Below are 23,211 nucleotides of genomic sequence, written 5' to 3' on the forward strand. Positions count from 1 at the left end.
TGACTGACTGACTGACTGACTGACTGACTGGGACTGACTGACTGACTGACTGACTGACTGACTGACTGACTGACTGACTGACTGGGACTGACTGACTGACTGACTGACTGACTGACTGACTGACTGACTGACTGACTGACTGGGACTGACTGACTGACTGACTGACTGACTGACTGACTGACTGACCGGGACTGACTGACTGACTGGGACTGACTGACTGACTGACTGACTGACTGACTGGGACTGACTGACTGACTGACTGACTGACTGACTGACTGACTGACTGACTGACTGACTGACTGGGACTGACTGACTGACTGACTGACTGACTGACTGACTGACTGACTGACTGACTGACTGACTGACTGACTGACTGACTGACTGACTGGCTGACTGACTGACTGGGACTGACTGACTGACTGACTGACTGACTGACTGACTGACTGACTGACTGACTGACTGACTGACTGACTGACTGACTGACTGACTGACTGGAACTGACTGACTGACTGACTGGGACTGACTGACTGACTGACTGACTGACTGACTGACTGACTGACTGACTGACTGACTCAGTGGGACTGACTGGGACTCACTGGGACTGATGGTATTCATAGCAACAGTCCGTCAGGAGTTGGCTTGGTGCCAATTAAGGCTCAATATTTAACAACTATTTATTTCACAGTGAAGAAGTCCTTGTGTAGTAAAATGTTTGGAAAATAGCAGATCTACAAGCAAACAATATTTATCACGCGCCGTGTGTTGTGAGCTTGCTATTTTCATTTAGTCAAAGTTTAAATATTAAAGGCTGAAGTGATTAAAGTATGTTATGTAATAATAGTAATACTAGTTTTCAAATAATTCTAGTGGAGTAAAAAGTACTGAGATGTAGTGCAGTAGAAGTAAAAGTACTGTAAAAAGTACTGTAAAATTACATCAGAAATACTTTGACTTGAGTACAGTGACAGTACTTCTTTACTGAATTAATAATGTCAACAGGCTCTTTGCTTTCAACGTCAAATGCAACACCATGGCGCCCTCTAGTGGTTCAGCCCATAGTAAGCAGTAAGTACAGAAAGTGCTTCATTGGCTGTTGGTAGCCTCGTCTTATTAGCTTTAATTATAACTATTATGTGTTTTATAGCTGTAGTAAAATGCGGCCCATTATTTAAAAGGTTACTTCATTGTTGGATGAATTTAAATAAATAACCTTTTTCAAAACAAATCAAATGTAGGACATTTTTACACCATTTGAAAAGAATCCGGTCACTTCCTGAAGGTCACAGAATTCTAACCGCTTTCAGTGTCGCACGAGAAGAAGAACAACAACAACTTCCGGGTCGCAGTAACTCGTGACGGACGGTGTTTATTTTTTTTTAGCTCTGCTACATTTAAACACATTGCATAACTTTAACCACATTGTATCCATAGATAGAACACATTATCTGTTTGTTATGTTATTAATGCAACAGCAGCTTGGTGAACCCAAACAACGACGCGACAGACTAACTGGTTACTTTGTTACTAGTTATATAATTATAATGTAACATTTAGTTCTGAACTGAAACAAGTCGCAACAACAAGAAAACAACATGTGGCGACTTCAAGGCTTTGTGACCAGAGGTAAGAAAATACTACTAGTATTACTAATACTACTACTTTTGATTGATTGATTGAAATATTTATTAACAGTTTGCAGAATTACAGTACATTTCAAGCACAAACTCAATACAAAGACTGTTAACTGTGAGTGGACGACCCAATTAAGCATTACACTTGTTTACAACAGGGTCCACATTGTTCAATTCATCAAAACATTTAGAGACATACAAATAGACACTTCTATATAGTTAAAGAACAGAACAGGAATTCATCATATAGGAAGCAAAGAGGGAAAAGATACATATACATTGAGGGGAAAAGGGGGGCGGTGGGGGGGATTCATTTCGAATTGCAGCCATCCGTAGGTGCCCTTTGAGAGCGGTTTTGAAGGAGTCAAGGGATTCACATGTCTTAATGACTGTTGGTAGGGCGTTCCACATTTTGGTGGCATAGGAGCGAAAATAATTTAGTCCCTTGTTTGTGCCGAATCTGGGTTGTACATGGTTTGTTGCACTCCCTCTGGTGTTGTGGGTGTGGACTTCGTTAACATTAAGGAAGTATCTAGACAGGTACATGGGTATCTAAGTGAAGTATCTAGACAGGTACATGGGTATCTTAGTGAAGTATTTAGACAGGTACATGGGTATCTTGGTGGTCTATCGAATCTTGTGGACCAGACCCATTGCAAGATGCTGTACTCTAAGCCATCCCAGCCTGTCAAAGTGGGCAGGGGTGAGGTGGGTTCGGGGGGTGAGGCCAAGTAGGAGCTTGACCTACTTTGTTTTGGGAAGTCTGGAGCCTTGTTTTAAGGGCCTTTGAGGTGCTGTGGTACCAAGAGGTGGATGCATAGTCAAAGAAACCTTGTACGAGGGCTCCTGTTAAGGTCTTCAAGGTGTTTTTGTTGAACAGTGAGGAGATCCTGTAAAGGAATCTTGTTCTTTGATTGACTTTTTTGATTATGTTGGTGGCCATTTTATCACTACTAATACTACTACTACTACTACTACTAACATAGCCCTGAAACATGACTGCCATGATAATTATCATGACAGTCATGACGCAACTACAGCCTGTTTTACGCGGTCGCTACATTTACAACCAAAACGTATATATATAAACATTCCGATTTCAAATATAAAGTACTCACAATTTGTCCCACGGGTGTTAGTTAGTTGCTGCACCAGCGATTAGCACTGCTGCATCCCGCGTTGTTTAATAAAAAGCATTTTTATCCAAGCGCCCCGGCTACTTTTTTCAAACGGGGTTCGTTTGGGAAATCCACAGTTGCACACCGGGAGCGCACTCGCCTATTAGTCTATACTACTACTACTACTATTACTGCTACTGATATTACTGCTGTTACAGACCTGCAAGGGTCCATTTGGTTCCTCTGTCTGTCTGTCTGTCTGTCTGTCTGTCTGTCTGTCTGTCTGTCTGTCTGTCTGTCTGTCTGTCTGTCTGTCCGTCCATTAGAATGTTGTCATATTAACGGGAATGAAGATGTGAATCAGTTTGAACTTTGACCTTCTGATGTCCCTCTCCCCCCCCACACACAGTTCTGACCCGTTGTCATGGCAACGCCCCCCTGCGGCTGACCCCGCCCCCCCACCAGGATGAGGTCTCCTCCGCCACGGTCCTGGTGCCCAGCAGGTAACCCATGATTAGACTGGCATATTCAACGATACCGATATGACCCCATATGGCAAATAAGGACCGATACTTTTCCTATACCGATACAGTATCTGGAGCTGAAGGAATATATAAATACATTGAAGTGTTCTCCTCCTCCTCCAGCTCCCAGAGAAGAGAATATAGAATATATAAATACATTGAAGTGTTCTCCTCCTCCTCCTCCTCCTCCTCCTCCTCCTCCTCCTCCTCCTCCTCTTCCTCTTCCTCTTCCTCCTCCTCCTCCTCCTCCTCCTCCTCCTCCTCCTCCTCCTCCTCCTCCTCCTCTTCCTCCTCTAGCTCCCAGAGAGGAGACGATGGACAGAAGAAGAAGAAACAGAGAAGGTTTCAGTTCTGCAACGCTGAGATCCCTCGTTATACTGCGCTGGACGCAGTGGGATGGGTACGATGCACGCACACACACACACACACACACACACACACACACACACACACACACACACACACACACACACGCATGTTGGACGCATTGGGATGGGTACGATGCACGCACACACACACACACACACACACACACACACACACGCATGTTGGACGCATTGGGATGGGTACGATGCACACACACACACACACACACACACACACACACACACACACACACACACACGCATGTTGGACGCATTGGGATGGGTACGATGCACGCACACACACACACACACACACACACACACACACACACACACGCACGCTGGACGCAGTGGGATGGGTACGATGCACGCACACACACACACACACACACACACACGCATGTTGGACGCAGTGGGATGGGTACGACACACGCACACACACACACACACACACACACACACACACACACACACACACACGTACGAACGCTGGACGCAGTGGGATGGGTACGACACACGCACACACACACACACACACACACACACACACACACACACACACACACGTACGAACGCTGGACGCAGTGGGATGGGTACGACACACGCACACACACACACACACACACACACACACACACACACACACACACACGTACGAACGTTGGACGCAGTGGGATGGGTACGACACACGCACACACACACACACACACACACACACACACACACACACACACACACGTACGAACGCTGGACGCAGTGGGATGGGTACGACACACGCACACACACAAAGCTGTGAACAAAAGCTTACATACATTTGTAAAGAACATGTATGTCAGCAGGTTTGACTTTACAATCATTTCTAAAACTACATTTTTGGCAGCAGATTATAATATTATGATAATTATAATATTATAATATTGTGACCCAGCTTGACTGAGGGACTGCCATTGAACTTTTTATGTCATTTTCGTTTTTCCATGTCATGTGAAAACAGTTTGACCCACCAGTGGAGATATGGCTTATAGAGTAATGTCTTGCAGAGTAACAGCGAGTTGAGAAAACAGGCTTGAAAAGGTTAACTTCTGTGGTCTCTTACATTACAATTTACAATTTAGGCATTTAGCAGACGCTCTTAATCCAGAGCGATTTACAATAATCAAGAACAAAAAGCATGGGAATACATCACAAAAGCATTTATCATAAAACATGCGTAAGCTAAGAAAGTAACAGTGGAATATCTATATTATGAGACTATACATATAAACTATATATATATATACTACTATGCTATACATATGTACTATGGCGTGCTATGATTATATACAATGCAATTATAGTGCCGTCTACATAACATGCTATAAGTCTACATTATACCTAGCTACATGTTTAAGCATTTATTTCATATTTACATGTCTTCTGTGGTCTCTAACATTGTACCTAGCTACATGTTTAAGCATTTATTTCATATTTACATGTCTTCCGTGGTCTCTAACATTACACCTAGCTACATGTTTAAGCATTCATTTCATATTTACATGTCTTCTGTGGACTCTTAACATTACTAGGGATGGAGCTCGATAGACGATACCCAAAAGATTCCGATAACAAGCTTATTGAGTACCCGGTATCGATAAGCTTTGGGCTTATCGAGTACCTGGTATCGATAAGCTTTGGGCTTATCGAGTACCGGTATCAATAAGCTTTGGGCTTATCGAGTACCCGGTATCAATAAGCTTTGGGCTTATCCAGTACCCGGTATCAATAAGCTTTGGGCTTATCGAGTACCCGGTATCATTAAGCTTTGGGCTTATACAGTACCCGGTATCAATAAGCTTTGGGCTTATCCAGTACCCGGTATCAATAAGCTTTGGGCTTATCAAGCCTGTTATTGAGCACAGCGGTCCATGACGTCATGTTTAAACAATCAAGACAAGAGGAGATCAATAAATAAATGTAATCATCCACGCTGGAACAAACATGTGGGTCTAAAAGTGTAGTGATACCTGTATAGTGATAGATAGATAGATAGATAGTGTATTGATACCTGTCGACCAGCGCAGGTTATATTTATGTCCATGTCAGTTCTAACATTTATTCCAGACATGCTCTAGTATGTGAAGAGTCTGCCTGTGATATTAACTACTTTATTTCAGACATGCTCTAGTATGTGAAGAGTCTGCCTGTGATATTAACTACTTTATTATTTCAGACATGCTCTAGTATGTGAAGAGTCTGCCTGTGATGTTAACTCATTTATTATTCCAGACATGCTCTAGTATGTGAAGAGTCTGCCTGTGATGTTAACTACTTTATTCCAGACATGCTCTAGTATGTGAAGAGTCTGCCTGTGATGTTAACTACTTTATTTCAGACATGCTCTAGTATGTGAAGAGTCTGCCTGTGATGTTAACTCATTTATTATCTCAGACATGCTCTAGTATGTGAAGAGTCTGCCTGTGATGTTAACTCATTTATTATTTCAGACATGCTCTAGTATGTGAAGAGTCTGCCTGTGATATTAACTCATTTATTATTTCAGACATGCTCTAGTATGTGAAGAGTCTGTCTGTGATATTAACTCATTTATTATTTCAGACATGCTCTAGTATGTGAAGAGTCTGCCTGTGATGTTAACTCATTTATTATCTCAGACATGCTCTAGTATGTGAAGAGTCTGCCTGTGATGTTAACTCATTTATTATTTCAGACATGCTCTAGTATGTGAAGAGTCTGCCTGTGATATTAACTCATTTATTATTTCAGACATGCTCTAGTATGTGAAGAGTCTGCCTGTGATATTAACTCATTTATTATTTCAGACATGCTCTAGTATGTGAAGAGTCTGCCTGTGATGTTAACTCATTTATTATTTCAGACATGCTCTAGTATGTGAAGAGTCTGCCTGTGATATTAACTACTTTATTATTTCAGACATGCTCTAGTATGTGAAGAGTCTGCCTGTGATGTTAACTACTTTATTATTCCAGACATGCTCTAGTATGTGAAGAGTCTGCCTGTGATATTAACTACTTTATTATTTCAGACATGCTCTAGTATGTGAAGAGTCTACCTGTGATATTAACTCATTTATTATTTCAGACATGCTCTAGTATGTGAAGAGTCTGTCTGTGATATTAACTACTTTATTATTTCAGACATGCTCTAGTATGTGAAGAGTCTACCTGTGATATTAACTACTTTATTATTTCAGACATGCTCTAGTATGTGAAGAGTCTGCCTGTGATGTTAACTACTTTATTATTTCAGACATGCTCTAGTATGTGAAGAGTCTGCCTGTGATGTTAACTACTTCATTCCAGACATGCTCTAGTATGTGAAGAGTCTGCCTGTGATATTAACTACTTTATTATTTCAGACATGCTCTAGTATGTGAAGAGTCTGCCTGTGATGTTAACTCATTTATTATTCCAGACATGCTCTAGTATGTGAAGAGTCTGCCTGTGATGTTAACTACTTTATTCCAGACATGCTCTAGTATGTGAAGAGTCTGCCTGTGATGTTAACTACTTTATTTCAGACATGCTCTAGTATGTGAAGAGTCTGCCTGTGATGTTAACTCATTTATTATCTCAGACATGCTCTAGTATGTGAAGAGTCTGCCTGTGATGTTAACTCATTTATTATTTCAGACATGCTCTAGTATGTGAAGAGTCTGCCTGTGATATTAACTCATTTATTATTTCAGACATGCTCTAGTATGTGAAGAGTCTGTCTGTGATATTAACTCATTTATTATTTCAGACATGCTCTAGTATGTGAAGAGTCTGCCTGTGATGTTAACTCATTTATTATCTCAGACATGCTCTAGTATGTGAAGAGTCTGCCTGTGATGTTAACTCATTTATTATTTCAGACATGCTCTAGTATGTGAAGAGTCTGCCTGTGATATTAACTCATTTATTATTTCAGACATGCTCTAGTATGTGAAGAGTCTGCCTGTGATATTAACTCATTTATTATTTCAGACATGCTCTAGTATGTGAAGAGTCTGCCTGTGATGTTAACTCATTTATTATTTCAGACATGCTCTAGTATGTGAAGAGTCTGCCTGTGATATTAACTACTTTATTATTTCAGACATGCTCTAGTATGTGAAGAGTCTGCCTGTGATGTTAACTACTTTATTATTCCAGACATGCTCTAGTATGTGAAGAGTCTGCCTGTGATATTAACTACTTTATTATTTCAGACATGCTCTAGTATGTGAAGAGTCTACCTGTGATATTAACTCATTTATTATTTCAGACATGCTCTAGTATGTGAAGAGTCTGTCTGTGATATTAACTACTTTATTATTTCAGACATGCTCTAGTATGTGAAGAGTCTACCTGTGATATTAACTACTTTATTATTTCAGACATGCTCTAGTATGTGAAGAGTCTGCCTGTGATGTTAACTACTTTATTATTTCAGACATGCTCTAGTATGTGAAGAGTCTGCCTGTGATGTTAACTACTTCATTCCAGACATGCTCTAGTATGTGAAGAGTCTGCCTGTGATATTAACTACTTTATTTCAGACATGCTCTAGTATGTGAAGAGTCTGCCTGTGATATTAACTACTTTATTCCAGACATGCTCTAGTATGTGAAGAGTCTGCCTGTGATGTTAACTACTTTATTCCAGACATTTTCTCCTCTGGTGAAAAGCTGGAGGCTGCACGGTGGCAGGCTCTCATATAAAGCTGGAGGCTGCACGGTGGCAGACTCTCATATAAAGCTGGAGGCTGCACGGTGGCAGACTCTCATATAAAGCTGGAGGCTGCACGGTGGCAGACTCATAAAGCTGGAGGCTGCACGGTGGCAGACTCTCATATAAAGCTGGAGGCTGCACAGTGGCAGACTCTCATATAAAGCTGGAGGCTGCACGGTGGCAGACTCTCATATAAAGCTGGAGGCTGCACGGTGGCAGGCTCTCATATAAAGCTGGAGGCTGCACGGTGGCAGACTCTCATATAAAGCTGGAGGCTGCACGGTGGCAGACTCTCATATAAAGCTGGAGGCTGCACGGTGGCAGACTCTCATATAAAGCTGGAGGCTGCACGGTGGCAGACTCTCATATAAAGCTGGAGGCTGCACGGTGGCAGACTCATAAAGCTGGAGGCTGCACGGTGGCAGACTCTCATATAAAGCTGGAGGCTGCACGGTGGCAGACTCTCATATAAAGCTGGAGGCTGCACGGTGGCAGACTCATATGAAGCTGGAGGCTGCACGGTGGCAGGCTCTCATATATGTGTATATATGTGTGTCCACCAGGGGGCAGCAGCAGTGATCTTCATGCACATGTGCAGGAGGATTCATTCCAGCTTCTCTGCAGGAGGTGAAGTGGTTCCTCTCGGAGTTTCCTCCTCCTCTTCCTCTTCCTCTTCCTCCTCTTCCTCCTCCTCCTCTTCCTCCCTGCTGCAGCGATGTGGGTACCGCCTTCTCCTCGACACCTGTGAGTCCATGTTGTGTTAGTTTACTTAACCCATTTAGGCCTGACGTCGAAATTTAAAAAATGTTTCTCTATCAGTGGTGCTCCATATTTCATGTCAAGGACCCCCAAAAATGATCTGTAATTGGCCGCCGACCCCCATCTGAAAATATGTTGTTCCAGGGAGCCCCCCCCCCAGAAGCAAATATTTTAGTTTAAAACTGAAACTCTGAAAGAATAATATTCAAATATTCGAGGCACATATTCACGATTTTTCAAAAATAGCAGACCTACAAGTTCGTAGCGCGGCACTCGGTGGCGCGCTATGAGCTTGTAGATCTGCTATTTTTCAATAGCTAATTTATAACATAATGCTATAAACACCAAAAGAAAACTTTAGTTACTAATTACTTTGGAGATTTTAATTTTGATTAGAAAACATACATTAACCACTACAACCCTATACATTTTGGCCATTTGAAAATAGCCTATCTACAAGCTCACAATGTGTCACGTTGCGACACATTGTGAGCTTGTAGATCTGCTATTTTCAATTGATTTTGTACACATTTTGAACTTGTGAAGTGGGATATTCTGCACAATGAGTACTTTTACTTTTACTTTATGTTGATGCCGATACTTTTGTACTTTTACTCAAGTACATTTTCAATTCCGTACTTTTACTTGTAACGAAGTAGTTCTAAATTGCAGTATTGGTACTTTTACTTAAGTAAAACAATTGAGTACTTTTTTCCATCACTGCCAATATTGTCCTTCTAATGAACGTTAGACTGGTTGAAAACACACGTCTCTGCTTCTGGTGGCTGATATTGTCCTTCTAATGAACGTTAGACTGGTTGAAAACACACGTCTCTGCTTCTGGTGGCTGATATTGTCCTTCTAATGAACGTTAGACTGGTTGAAAACACACGTCTCTGCTTCTGGTGACTGATATTGTCCTTCTAATGAATGTTAGACTGGTTGAAAACACACGTCTCTGCTTCTGGTGACTGATATAGAGCGTCGCAGTCCCTCCCCCTTTCAGAACGACGAGTGGCCCAGGAAATGAAACCCAATGCATTTTTCCCATAGGCTTTTCTTAAAGTATTTATTTAAAGACGGTTACGCCGCGGACAAAGCCAACTCGGATCGTGACAAATCATGACAATGAACACAATGTTTTGGGCCGATCAAATAATTTATAAGAAGAAAAACAAAACAGTGTTGTCTCCTGACTTTATTTTCTCTCTAATGATTTGATCGGCCCAAAATATTGTGTTAATTGTCATGATTTGTCACGATCAGAGTTGGCTTTGTCTGCGGCGTAACCGTCTTTAAATAAATACTTTAAGAAATGCCTATGAGGAAAATGAACGAGGATTTCTTTTCCGGGTCTCTCGAGGGGGCGGGACTTAAGGTTGGGCGATATGCCAATTTTTTTCAACCGCCAATCGTCTGACCAATATTCGCCGATTGACGATGTATTCGTGTCATAAAAGTAGAGTGAGAACAGCTCACTGCAGGTCGCAAAAAAGCCAGATCTACAAGCTCTCAAGGCGCCGCGTCCTGCCTGTTTTCGCAGCTCCGTTCGCTAGGCGTTGAGAGCTTGTAGATCAGTCTGTTTCTGCAGCGCAGCCAGGGTAACTTGCTCCCTTCCCTTCCCTCCCCGGTCCGGTCGTCGGAGGCTCGGAGCGGAGCAGCGGAGCCCACAAGCTGCTGCAGCCTGGCTGATCCACACAGGCTCTCAAGGCATCGCTTGTAGCTTGTAGATCTGTCTATTTTTGCAGCGCTGGTGTCGGGGTCCGTTCACGTTGTCAATAAAAATAACTTAGATTACAGGCGGAGATGAAGTTCAATCAGTGGGTTGCACCAGTATTGGCTACACGCTAAGCTAAGCTCTAAGCTAAGCGCTAAGCTAATGAATGATCCCCGTGCCTATACACTAACACTAGTAGACAGTTTTTTTATTTCCCCCCCCCCCCCCGCCACTCACGGGTGGCGCATTGGGATTGTGATGAGACACGAGACAGCAGTGTGCATTCTGTTGTGACTGTATATTATTAAACTGCATGGGTCTGGACTCCGGAGCTTAAACAACATGTAGGCTACAGCCTCCCTCGGCTCCCAGCCAGGCTGCCGTAAGTGCCGTGCCGTGGTGCGGCGGTGCCCGATGCTGGCTGCTGACAGTGCTGAGTGCGGGGAGTCGGGACTGTGGGAGCATACATTATAACGGGAGGAGGTGATTTCCACCCGGCCGCTGTTACTACTTTGCTGGGCCAAATTGATCCACATGTTGCTCACACTTTACAGGTTATATGGGCTAAATCGTCCCGAGAAATCGCCTAATAAAAATATTCGGCGATTGGATTCGTATATTCGCGATTGACGATGTATTCGTATCGTCACCCAACCCTAGCGGGACTGCAACGCTCTATAGTCCTTCTAATGAATGTTAGACTGGTTGAAAACACACGTCTCTGCTTCTGGTGGCTGATATTGTCCTTCTAATGAACGTTAGACTGGTTGGAAACACACGTCTCTGCTTCTGGTGGCTGATATTGTCCTTCTAATGAATGGTAGACTGGTTGAAAACACACGTCTCTGCTTCTGGTGACTGATATTGTCCTTCTAATGAACGTTAGACTGGTTGGAAACACACGTCTCTGCTTCTGGTGGCTGATATTGTCCTTCTAATGAATGTTAGACTGGTTGAAAACACACGTCTCTGCTTCTGGTGGCTGATATTGTCCTTCTAATGAACGTTAGACTGGTTGGAAACACACGTCTCTGCTTCTGGTGGCTGATATTGTCCTTCTAATGTATGTTAGACTGGTTGAAAACACACGTCTCTGCTTCTGGTGACTAGGGCTGACCCAAAAAAATCGATTAATCGACGTTCAATCGATACGCACGGGAATCAATTTTGAAATTTTGAATCGAATAGTCATTTTTTAAAAAGCGGACGCTTTTGGTCCGCGAGACGGCCCATTCTGGTCCGCGAGCCATGCTCGCGCCTCGCAGCACCACAACGCCTCCTCCCCTCTCCCCCCTCACTCGTGGTAACAACAAGGAAGCCAACGAGAGCAGCTGCAGCCTGCAGTCATGCCGCCACAAAATAAATCTAAAGTGTGGTTGCATTTTAGAATATGCCAAAACAACAGTGAACAAGTGGTGTGTCAAATATGTGACAAGAAATTGGCGTATCACAAGTCGCTCTGATACTATACTATCAGTGCAACACTATACAGAAAATATGAACAGAGGCATTACTTCTCTTAACATAAGTAAACGAAAACAAAACTCACAGCAGCAATTGCGAGGAATTGAGGAATTAAACACAATATATTGTGTTTAATTCGTCAATTCCTCCTTTGCTCCGCGAGCCGCATGCGTGCGCCTCGCAATTGCTGCTGTGAGTTTGATTGATTGAAATATGTATTAACAGTTTGCAGAATTACAGTACATTTCAAGCACAAACTAAATACAAAGACTGTTAACTGTGAGTGGACGACCCAATTAAGCATTACACTTGTTTACAAGAGGGTACACCATGTTCAATTCATCAAAAGTAATAAGGCCTCAATTAAATGACGCTTTATTTACGGCAAGAGGAGAAGAAAAAATAAAGAGTTCATTCATGTTACGGTCGGGTGGTGTTTTTTTCGTGTTTTCACATCTGAGTATCAATCTGAAGAGAAGCAAAATGCCTTTTGTTTACAATTTCTGGATTATATATTTTTTTATTTGAGAGGTAATGCCTAGCTGTGTCAGGCAGTTTTATTTTATGCTGACTTGTTACGGTCGGATGTTTTATTGTAAGCCTAATTATTTGTGCGTCACTGCTTTCATGAAGGCTGAAGCCACCAGAAGCAGAGAGGTGTGTTTTCAACCAGTCTAACATTCATTAGGACAATATCAGTCACCAGTAGTAAATAAATGAGACCAATCCAAGCATGCGTTTCTCTCCGCTATATCGTTGTTTAAGCCAAATTCATTGTGAGTCACTGCTCGCCTCGCATCGCATCTCGCCTCACATCGCGCATCCCCCCCCCCCCCCCCCCCGTTGGGTTTCGAAGCGTCGACGATCGAAACAAATCTATTTAGAAGCGTCGATCATCAAAAAGCGTGATCAGGTTGGAATAACGTGTTCCTTCCACGCGCTACGTCTAACCAGGGAAACTCCCCCCTGTCAGGTGTAAAGGAGCAACTTGGACACTCAGGCATGAAGGAAGCATGAGTTCAAGTCCGTTGCTCTCCCCAGGTTGGTGGAGGGTGTGTAGAGCCCAGGATCACATTAGATGATTGACACAGGGGTGAAAAATGGGTTACAAAATCGTGGGATAAAATATATATATATAAAAAAAAAAGCGTGGTCAGCCCTACTGGTGACTGATATTGTCCTTCTAATGAACGTTAGACTGGTTGAAAACACACGTCTCTGCTTCTGGTGGCTGATATTGTCCTTCTAATGAACGTTAAGACTGGTTGAAAACACACGTCTCTGCTTCTGGTGGCTGATATTGTCCTTCTAATGAATGTTAGACTGGTTGAAAACACACGTCTCTGCTTCTGGTGGCTGATATTGTCCTTCTAATGAATGTTAGACTGGTTGAAAACACACGTCTCTGCTTCTGGTGGCTGATATTGTCCTTCTAATGAACGTTAGACTGGTTGAAAACACACGTCTCTGCTTCTGGTGGCTGATATTGTCCTTCTAATGAACGTTAAGACTGGTTGAAAACACACGTCTCTGCTTCTGGTGGCTGATATTGTCCTTCTAATGAATGTTAGACTGGTTGAAAACACACGTCTCTGCTTCTGGTGGCTGATATTGTCCTTCTAATGAATGTTAGACTGGTTGAAAACAAACGGAACACGTGTGTCGAATTTGAAGTCGGTGGGGCGAACGGTTCTGGAGTGGTTTTCAGACACACACACACACACACACACACACACACACACACACACACACACACACACAGACTTTGTGCATTTATAGATAGATGGTTTTGTTCTCCAGTTTGCAGGTGTGATGTTCTTCCTGGAGGCAGGACAGTTCTGTGCCTGGAGGGGGCAGCAGAGAGTCAGAACACACCAGACAGTTCCTCGTCTGGCCAGCAGGGGGCAGAGCAGACAACAGGTTGGTTAAAACATAACAGTGCATTATTTGTCAACGGGACCCTTCTGGCGAACGGTGGCGATAGCAGGGGTGGGGGGGGGGGCACGATAGCGGGGGTGTGGGGGGGGGGGGTGGTAGCAGGGGGCGTGGATAGCATATTTATAGACAGAACATGTATTTGTGATGAGTTTTGTTTCATCAAATGTTTCTGCTCTGAATTAATAATTAACCCTAATATAACTCTCAGCGTGTGATTGGACGAACAAAGACGGCAGCGAGACATCTGATTGGACGAACAGAGACAGCAGAGAGACATCTGATTGGACAGACAAAGACAGAGAAACAAAGCAGGACAATGAAGAGGTGAGCGTCCAATCAAAACACAGCATTTATCTACTATATTGATATGGCTCCTCCCCTATCAGCCCCCATAGGCTCCTCCCCTATCAGCCCCCATAGGCTCCTCCCTTATCAGCCCCCATAGGCTCCTCCCCTATCAGCCCCCATAGGCTCCTCCCCTATCAGCCCCCATAGGCTCCTCCCTTATCAGCCCCCATAGGCTCCTCCCCTATCAGCCCCCATAGGCTCCTCCCTTATCAGCCCCCATAGGCTCCTCCCCTATCAGCCCCCATAGGCTCCTCCCCTATCAGCCCAGGTCATTGTGACATCACGTGACATCATCAGAGCTGGATATATAAAATGCGACCTGCTGTCGCAGTTAAGCCCATATATGGAGATCCCTGCAACTCTACATCTGACCTCAAACCCTTAGATCTCCATATATGGATATATGTCAGAACCTGTTCTGACATATATCCATATATATGTTCCATATGTTGATCCTTCCCCATCCATCCTTCCTCTTCGATGTCTCCCTTTTGACTATGCCACCAAAATGTGGAACGCCCTACCAACAGTCATTAAGACATGCAAATCCCTTGACTCCTTCAAAACCGCTCACAAAGGGCACCTATACGGACGGCTGCAATTAGAAACTGGCCCCCGTGAAATCTGAATTATATGTGTTGTCCACTAGGGGGCAGTAGAAGAAGCAGCAGTGAATCTCAGCCACGTTGGAGACTCCAGTGTCCCCGTTGTCCTCAACATCATAGGTACGCACGAGTCGCACGCACGCACGCACGCATATTAGTATTAGAACTGGCCCTCTGGTATATTGCACGGACCACCATAATACTACAAGTCCTGCTTTGTGAGGATCATAGAACAGGAAACTGAGCTTAATAATAATGAATTTTCAGTTTTAAATGAATTTACTTTTTTGCTGTTTGACTGGGACGTCCTCCTGACCACGGTGCCCGTGTGTTGAAACAGTCCGGCCCTCGACTTCTACCAATTTATTTATTTTGGCCCACCGTGTATTTGAGTTTGACATCCCATTTGAACCTCAGGTCTTCAGAATGGTGAACAGTGAATGGTTTAATTTAAACCTCAGGTCTTCAGAATGGTGAACAGTGAATGGTTTCATTTGAACCTCAGGTCTTCAGAATGGTGAACAGTGAATGGTTTAATCTGAACCTCAGGTCTTCAGAATGGTGAACAGTGAATGGTTTAATTTGAACCTCAGGTCTTCAGAATGGTGAACAGTGAATGGTTTAATTTGAACCTCAGGTCTTCAGAATGGTGAACAGTGAATGGTTTAATTTGAACCTCAGGTCTTCAGAGTGTCCAACGTGGTGACGACGAGGCAGCGTTTGAGTGTTTCCACACGGGGGCGCTGCAGGGCTACAGGAAGGCTCAGTTCAACACGGCCGTGTGTTACGAGACAGGAAGAGGAACCACACAGAACCACCACAAGGTACGCTATGCTAATGCTACGCTACAGATAGAGGACGTGTGGAGCGTTGTCCAGGGTGTTTTAGAGAAGGGAGAAGAGTCTTGGACGTGTGGAGCGTTGTCCAGGGTGTTTTAGAGAAGGGAGAAGAGTCTTGGACGTGTGGAGTGTTGTCCAGGGTGTTTTAGAGAAGGGAGAAGAGTCTTGGACGTGTGGAGCGTTGTCCAGGGTGTTTTAGAGAAGGGAGAAGAGTCTGGGACGTGTGGAGTGTTGTCCAGGGTGTTTTAGAGAAGGGAGAAGAGTCTTGGACGTGTGGAGTGTTGTCCAGGGTGTTTTAGAGAAGGGAGAAGAGTCTGGGACGTGTGGAGCGTTGTCCAGGGTGTTTTAGAGAAGGGAGAAGAGTCTGGGACGTGTGGAGCGTTGTCCAAAAAGTTTTAGAACAACACTGCCTTCAGTAGCACTGACCCAGCAGCACTATATATTATGTATATATTATATACTTGTTTTTATATATTACTAATATATTACGCTGTTATGTTATTTCAGGCTCTGTATTTCTACCGCCAGGCGGCCAATGGGAATCATGCTCAGGCTCAGTACCGTTATGCAAAGCTCCTCCTGGGCAGCAGGGGGCGACACAGGAGCACAGAGGAGCTGCAGACGGCCATCAGTATGCTGGAGAAGGCCTCGTTGTCTGGGCTCACTGAGGTACCCTAAACACTAAACCCTAAACCCTTAAACTAATCCTAACCCCTAGCACTAAACCCTTAACACTAACCCCTTAAACTAACATGTAACGGTCAGATATTTCTATCACAGTTACTAAAATTCACGGGGTAGTAATGATCCTCCTTTATAGATAAAAGTGACAAGTTTCAACCATGTAGCATGCAATGTAAAGTTGTAAATCACTGACTCCAACACAGAAATACGTCTGAGATAAACAGTTTATCTAAATGCTAAATAAACTCATTGACAATCGGTTACATAGAATTCATGACAGGTTAAGTATTGTCCGTATATGTCCGAACCGCACGCACCGGGCCTCTCACGCACCGGGCCTCTCACGCACCGGGCCTCTCACGCACCGGGCCTCTCACGCACCGGGCCTCTCACGCACGCACGCAAGCACGCACGCTCGCTCTATTGTTATTGTTCGTATCGTTCCATGAAACATCCACGCGTCTCCCTGACGCTCCAACCCGAAATAATAAAGTTAATCCAAACGTAGTGATCCCCGAACGTAAACAAATCCGACGGTAAATTCACGGTCCTCCAAACGGACAAGCAGCATTCCTCGCTGGGCACAAACAGTCAGACAAACAGAACTCTCACCGGAGCAGATGACGGTTCAGTCAGACAAACAGTCAGACAAACAGAACTCTCACCGGAGCAGATGACGGTTCCCGGCCGGGTTACTCCTGACAACGGTGAGTTGGTGGCCTTGGCTATATTCCACCGAATAGCATACAGACAGATTACACTGCAAACACCATCAGGTCTCACGTGGACTCCCTGCTCGTTTGTGTCTCTGTCTCCACAAGTCTCCAGAGCCGGCCACTTCCGTGTGTTTAAATCACGGAAGCGTCACGGCCTGTCAATCAATCAAAATCCTCCCGACCTTGACCCTCCAAAACATAAACAAACACAAAACAGACACCTCTCAAAGAAAATAGGACATTACACATAAGGATGGATATAGTGTTCAATGAATATTTTAAGCCATGCTCTTTTAAATGACACTTTAAAATAAATCCTTAATGAATATTATGTGGCAGTGCTACAAACACTAAACCCTTAAACTAATCCTAAACCCTAAACACTAACTTTCAGAAATAGCAGATCTACAAGCTCATAGCGAGGCACAGAGTGCCGTGCTATGAGCTTGTAGTCCTGCTATTTTTGAAAAATCGTGAAAATGTGGCGCAAATTTGGAATATATATTCTTTCAGAGCGAGCGTTTTAACTCAACTATTTTCTTTGGGACTGTCAGGATTTAGAAGACAACCGTGCTCTGTTTTAGTAAAAACAGAGAGATGTGTTTGGGGTGAGCGGTGAGTCTCTTACCACCGCGGCTCAGTGACGTCATGTTGTAGTTTTAGTAAAAACAGAGAGGTGTGTTTGGCTGAGCGGTGAGTCTCTTACCACCGCGGCTCAGTGACGTCATGTTGTAGTTTTAGTAAAAACAGAGAGGTGTGTTTGGGTGAGCGGTGAGTCTCTTACCACCGCGGCTCAGTGACGTCATGTTGTAGTTTTAGTAAAAACAGAGAGGTGTGTTTGGGGTGAGTGGTGAGTCTCTTACCACCGCGGCTCAGTGACGTCATGTTGTAGTTTTAGTAAAAACAGAGAGGTGTGTTTGGCTGAGCGGTGAGTCTCTTACCACCGCGGCTCAGTGACGTCATGTTGTAGTTTTAGTAAAAACAGAGAGGTGTGTTTGGGTGAGCGGTGAGTCTCTTACCACCGCGGCTCAGTGACGTCATGTTGTAGTTTTAGTAAAAACAGAGAGGTGTGTTTGGCTGAGCGGTGAGTCTCTTACCACCGAGGCTCAGTGACGTCATGTTGTAGTTTTAGTAAAAACAGAGAGGTGTGTTTGGCTGAGCGGTGAGTCTCTTACCACCACGGCTCAGTGACGTCATGTAGTTTTAGGGCCGATTCATAGTCCTATTTTACTGCTGTTTCGGCTCCACCATGTGGTCGATGTGTTTCAGATATATGATAACAGACACCATGTGGTCGATGTGTTTCAGATATATGATAACAGACACCATGTGGTCGATGTGTTTCAGATTATGATAACAGACACCATGTGGTCCATGTGTTTCAAGTTATGATAACAGCGCCACCATGTGGTCCATGTGTTTCAAGTTATGATAACAGCGCCACCATGTGGTCCATGTGTTTCAAGTTATGATAACAGCGCCACCATGTGGTCGATGTGTTTCAGGCTCAGCTCTTCCTGGCTTCAGTTCTCTCGGAGGAGCCAATCAGAGACGCCCGCAGGTCCGTCATCTACCTGCAGATGGCGTCAGAGCAAGGAGTGAGTCACTTCAAACGTGCCTGGGGTCCTCCTATGTTTTCTATGGCAGAGGCAGCTGTGTGTGTGTGTGTGTGTGTGTGTGTGTGTGTGTGTGTGTGTGTGTGTGTGTGTGTGTGTGTGTGTGTGTGTGTGTGTGTGTGTGTGTGTGTGTGTGTGTGTGTGTGTGTGTGTGTGTGTGTGTGTGTGTGAGTGTGATCATGCATGTGCTTAATGTGTGTTTAGTTTTTGTGTTTACTGGAAGTGTCCAAACAGAAGTTCTCTTTAATCACGTTTCTTTTTCGGCAGGAGATTTTCTACTTTCACTTGTCCTCAAACGCACTCAATCTGTTAAACTGTGTGTGTGTGTGTGTGTGTGTGTGTGTGTGTGTGTGCATGTGTGTGTGCGTGCAGAGTTCCAGGGCCCAGCTGATCCTAGGTCAGTGCTATGAGAGAGGAGTTGGTGTTGAGCAGAGCCTGCAGACTGCTCTACGGTTATACCACCAAGCTGCCACCGGGGGGAGCCAGAGGGCTAAAACACTGTTAATGTCTGCTGGTACCAGAGGTACTATACATGCACACAACCACACACACACACACACACACACACACACAACCACACACACACACACACACACACACAACCACACACACAACCACACACACACACACACACACACACACACACACACACACACACACACACAGCCACACACACACACACACACACACAACCACACACACACACACACACACACACACACACAGTGAGTGAACGGACGTTTACGAGCATTCCCCGTTACGTGTGGAATCCATCATTTGAACTTGGCCGTGACTGAAATGTTGGGGCACGGTGGCGCCCCCTAGGGGGCCCGGTGGCACAGTGGGTAGTGCTGTCGCCTCACAGCGAGAAGGTTCTGGGTTTCGATTCCCGCTCGGGACGCTGTGGGTGCTGGCGGCGTGTTTCCTCCTCCGCGTCATCAGTGCCCATACCCGAAGGCGGGTATGTGTGGAGTTTGTATGTTCTCCCCGTGTCCCCTAGGGTAGGTACCCTAACATGTTCTCCTCGTGTCCCCTAGGGTAGGTACCCTCACATGTTCTCCCCGTGTCCCCTAGGGTAGGTACCCTAACATGTTCTCCCCGTGTCCCCTAGGGTAGGTACCCTCACATGTTCTCCCCGTGTCCCCTAGGGTAGGTACCCTCACATGTTCTCCCCGTGTCCCCTAGGGTAGGTACCCTCACATGTTCTCCCCGTGTCCCCTAGGGTAAGTACCCTCACATGTTCTCCCCGTGTCCCCTAGGGTAGGTACCCTCACATGTTCTCCCCGTGTCCCCTAGGGTAGGTACCCTCACATGTTCTCCCCGTGTCCCCTAGGGTAGGTACCCTCACATGTTCTCCCCGTGTCCCCTAGGGTAGGTACCCTCACATGTTCTCCCCGTGTCCCCTAGGGTAGGTACTAGAGCCCGACCGATGCCATATTTTTGGGTCCGATGGATAATGGAACAGAACAATAGAACAGAACAGGTTGGATAATGCTATTGTACAATAGTAGCAGAAGATGAGGAGCAACAGATAATGGCTGGGTTTCCCAAATACATTGTGTTGCACGTAGCTGGAACACACCCCTCTAGGGTTAGGGTTTGGGTAGCCTCGATAGCCAGGCTTTCATTTCGTCTGCGCGAAAGATGAAAGCCTGGAAAAAGCCGTGGGCTGAACAAGTCTAAAAGTGGGAGTCAACCCTTCCGGGTGGGCGTCGCTCTAAATGATGTGACGTAGCGCTGCACTAGGGGGGAGAGGAGGGGCCGGGGGTGACGGACAGATCGATGAGATCCAATCAGGGTGCGCGCATTTCTGAGGCGCGACCCGCCCCTCTAGACGAGAAATGTCTCGCTCTGGGTCAGGCTAGGGTTTGGGTAACCCTAGTGTGTTAGGGTTAGGGTTAGGGTAGCCTCGGAAACCCAGACGTTTTTATTTCCAGGGAGAAAAACAAAGTCTGGGTCCGAGTCCACTTCAATTCGGCATAGAGTAGCGCAAACGTTGATCACTCTCTGCTGATTTCTGATCGTCTGCACCTTTGTTAAATTGACGCACACCCGCACACACACACACACACACACACACACACACACACACACACATCTCTCTCTCTCTGTCGCTCTAATTAATTAGTCTCATGTCTAGCAGCTGCGCACAGCTTTTCAAAAAGTATTTATATAAAGACGGTTACGCCGCGGACAAAGCCAACTCGGATCATGACAACAAACAAAATATTTTGTGCCGATCAAATAATTTGAAAGAAGAAAATAAAGGCAGGATACAACACTATTTGTTTTGTTTTTCTTCTTACTAATTATTTGATCGGCCCAAAACATTGTAATTATTGTCATGATTTGTCACGATCTGAGTTGGCTTTGTCCGCGGCGTAACCGTCTTTATATAAATACTTTTTGAAAAGCCTATGGAGAAAATTAATGGAGAATCATTTCCTGGGCCACTCGTCGTTCTGAAAGGGGGCGGGACTGCGACGCTAGTCTATATACATGCATTTTATGGTTCACAAACCTGACGGTCTGAAAAATAGAAGTCCACATTATTGAACGGACCGGATGTTATCCCGGATGTGGCTGAAGTAGCTAAATGTAGCCAAAACACTCTAGAGGCGATCGACAACAACGGGAGGCATGCTTCATTCTAACGCGACGGGACAGCAATGGGCCTAAATGTGTCTAAACACATGATCTCTTCTTAGAATTGGACGGAATGATTTAGATCGAGAGTTATTCACATTTTAAGATTTTTAAAGTTTTACCGGCGCTCCCAGCCTGTGGAGCGATTCTCCCAGCCTGTGAATCGGTTTTGATATCAATAATCTCCGCCGTCCTGAGCGCTGGGTTATAATAATAATAATAATAATAATAATCTCCGTCCGTCCTGAGCGCTGGGCGTAACTCATCGATAGGGTTTGCGCTCAGGGTGTTAATTCATGTCATGTATCCTCCTCTCCACTAGAGGCAGCGCTGCGCTCAGGGTGTTAATTCATGTCATGTATCCTCCTCTCCACTAGAGGCAGCGCTGCGCTCCATCCGCTCCGCTCCATGTTTCCAGCGTGCCGTCCAGCCAGGCAACCTGACGACCTCACTTCCTGTGACGACCTCACTTCCTCACAGCTGGAGCACGGGGAATCTACCCGGCAACCTTTACCCCTACACCCCGCCCCCTTGCTCTGACATCACACTTGGGGTGGGTTAGTCCCGCCCCCCTGCTCTGACATCACACTGGGGGTGGGTTAGTCCCGCCCCCTTGCTCTGACATCACACTGGGTGTGGGTTAGTCCCGCTCCCCTGCTCTGACATCACACTGGGGGTGGGTTAGTCCCGCCCCCTTGCTCTGACATCACACTGGGGGTGGGTTAGTCCCGCCCCCTTGCTCTGACATCACACTGGGTGTGGGTTAGTCCCGCCCCCCATGCTGTGACATCACATTGTGGGTGGGGCTGGTGAGAATGTAGGTATTTATTTTGTTCTTCTTCTAAAAAATATCACATTTATTTTGTTCATATAAATGTCACACTAAAAATGTCTAAAACTAAAACTACGTTCTAAGTCCACCATGGTTGTTTTCCTGAGCCCAGAGCATGTTTTACAATTTACACGCTACGATGGTGATATCGTGCTGATATGGAGCGCTGTCGGCCGTTGTTGCGACGTATAGCGTGTATATCTCAACCAATAAAAATGTTACTTGGGCAGCGAAACATCGAATAGAGACTGTGAGCGAATAGGGATGGACGACGTCTTTGCACGGAGTGTTGTCGCTCGTAGTACGTCAGTGTTGGGCAGTAACGAGTTACTAGTTGCATATTACTGTAATATTATTACTTTTTCCAGTAACTAGTAATCTAACGAATTACTCTGCAGAAATAGTAATATAGTAACTATTTACTCCGCCAAAACACGCTTCGTTACTTATTACTTTCACTTACAAATGAGCGTCATTTGTTTTGGTTCATTCGTTCGGTTATGCACTCATAGTAGATGGTTGTTGCATGGCATGCAAAAATAGAACAGATCTACAAGCTATCAGCGGGTAAAAACAGACATGCGTTGTAGCTATGGTTGTAGCTTGTAGATCTGTTTTTTTGCACAGCCTGCGCACAGTTATGACGTAGCGTATATGCGTCTGGGGCAGGTCTGGAGTCAAAACAACAGAGACAGAC

General features: G+C 44.9%; 1 protein-coding gene across 4 annotated transcripts; it reads left to right on the forward strand.

The window, feature by feature from the left end:
• The first annotated feature begins 1,347 nt into the window (after nt 1-1,347).
• dele1 (DAP3 binding cell death enhancer 1) lies at nt 1,348-22,600 on the forward strand. Of its 4 annotated transcripts, none has more exons than XM_083785972.1 (13): nt 1,348-1,362; nt 1,555-1,623; nt 3,159-3,252; nt 3,571-3,673; nt 8,914-9,094; nt 14,091-14,210; nt 14,437-14,552; nt 15,226-15,301; nt 15,863-16,005; nt 16,528-16,689; nt 18,926-19,018; nt 19,409-19,559; nt 22,060-22,600. In XM_083785972.1, exons 2-13 carry the CDS (start codon nt 1,593-1,595, stop codon nt 22,242-22,244), a joined length of 1,455 nt encoding a protein of 484 aa, XP_083642098.1. In that variant the 5' UTR covers nt 1,348-1,362; nt 1,555-1,592; the 3' UTR covers nt 22,245-22,600. The 4 variants fall into 4 exon arrangements, with proteins under 4 accessions (XP_083642098.1, XP_083642099.1, XP_083642097.1 ...); XM_083785973.1 differs by lacking the exon at nt 1,348-1,362 and having other exon boundaries at nt 1,377-1,623; nt 22,060-22,280; nt 22,450-22,600; XM_083785971.1 differs by lacking the exon at nt 1,348-1,362 and having other exon boundaries at nt 1,377-1,623.
• Nucleotides 22,601-23,211: the final 611 nt, after the last annotated feature.

Source organism: Protomyctophum parallelum (genome assembly GCF_964188405.1).
Source record: "Protomyctophum parallelum genome assembly, chromosome: 16".
Lineage (NCBI taxonomy): Eukaryota > Metazoa > Chordata > Actinopteri > Myctophiformes > Myctophidae > Protomyctophum > Protomyctophum parallelum.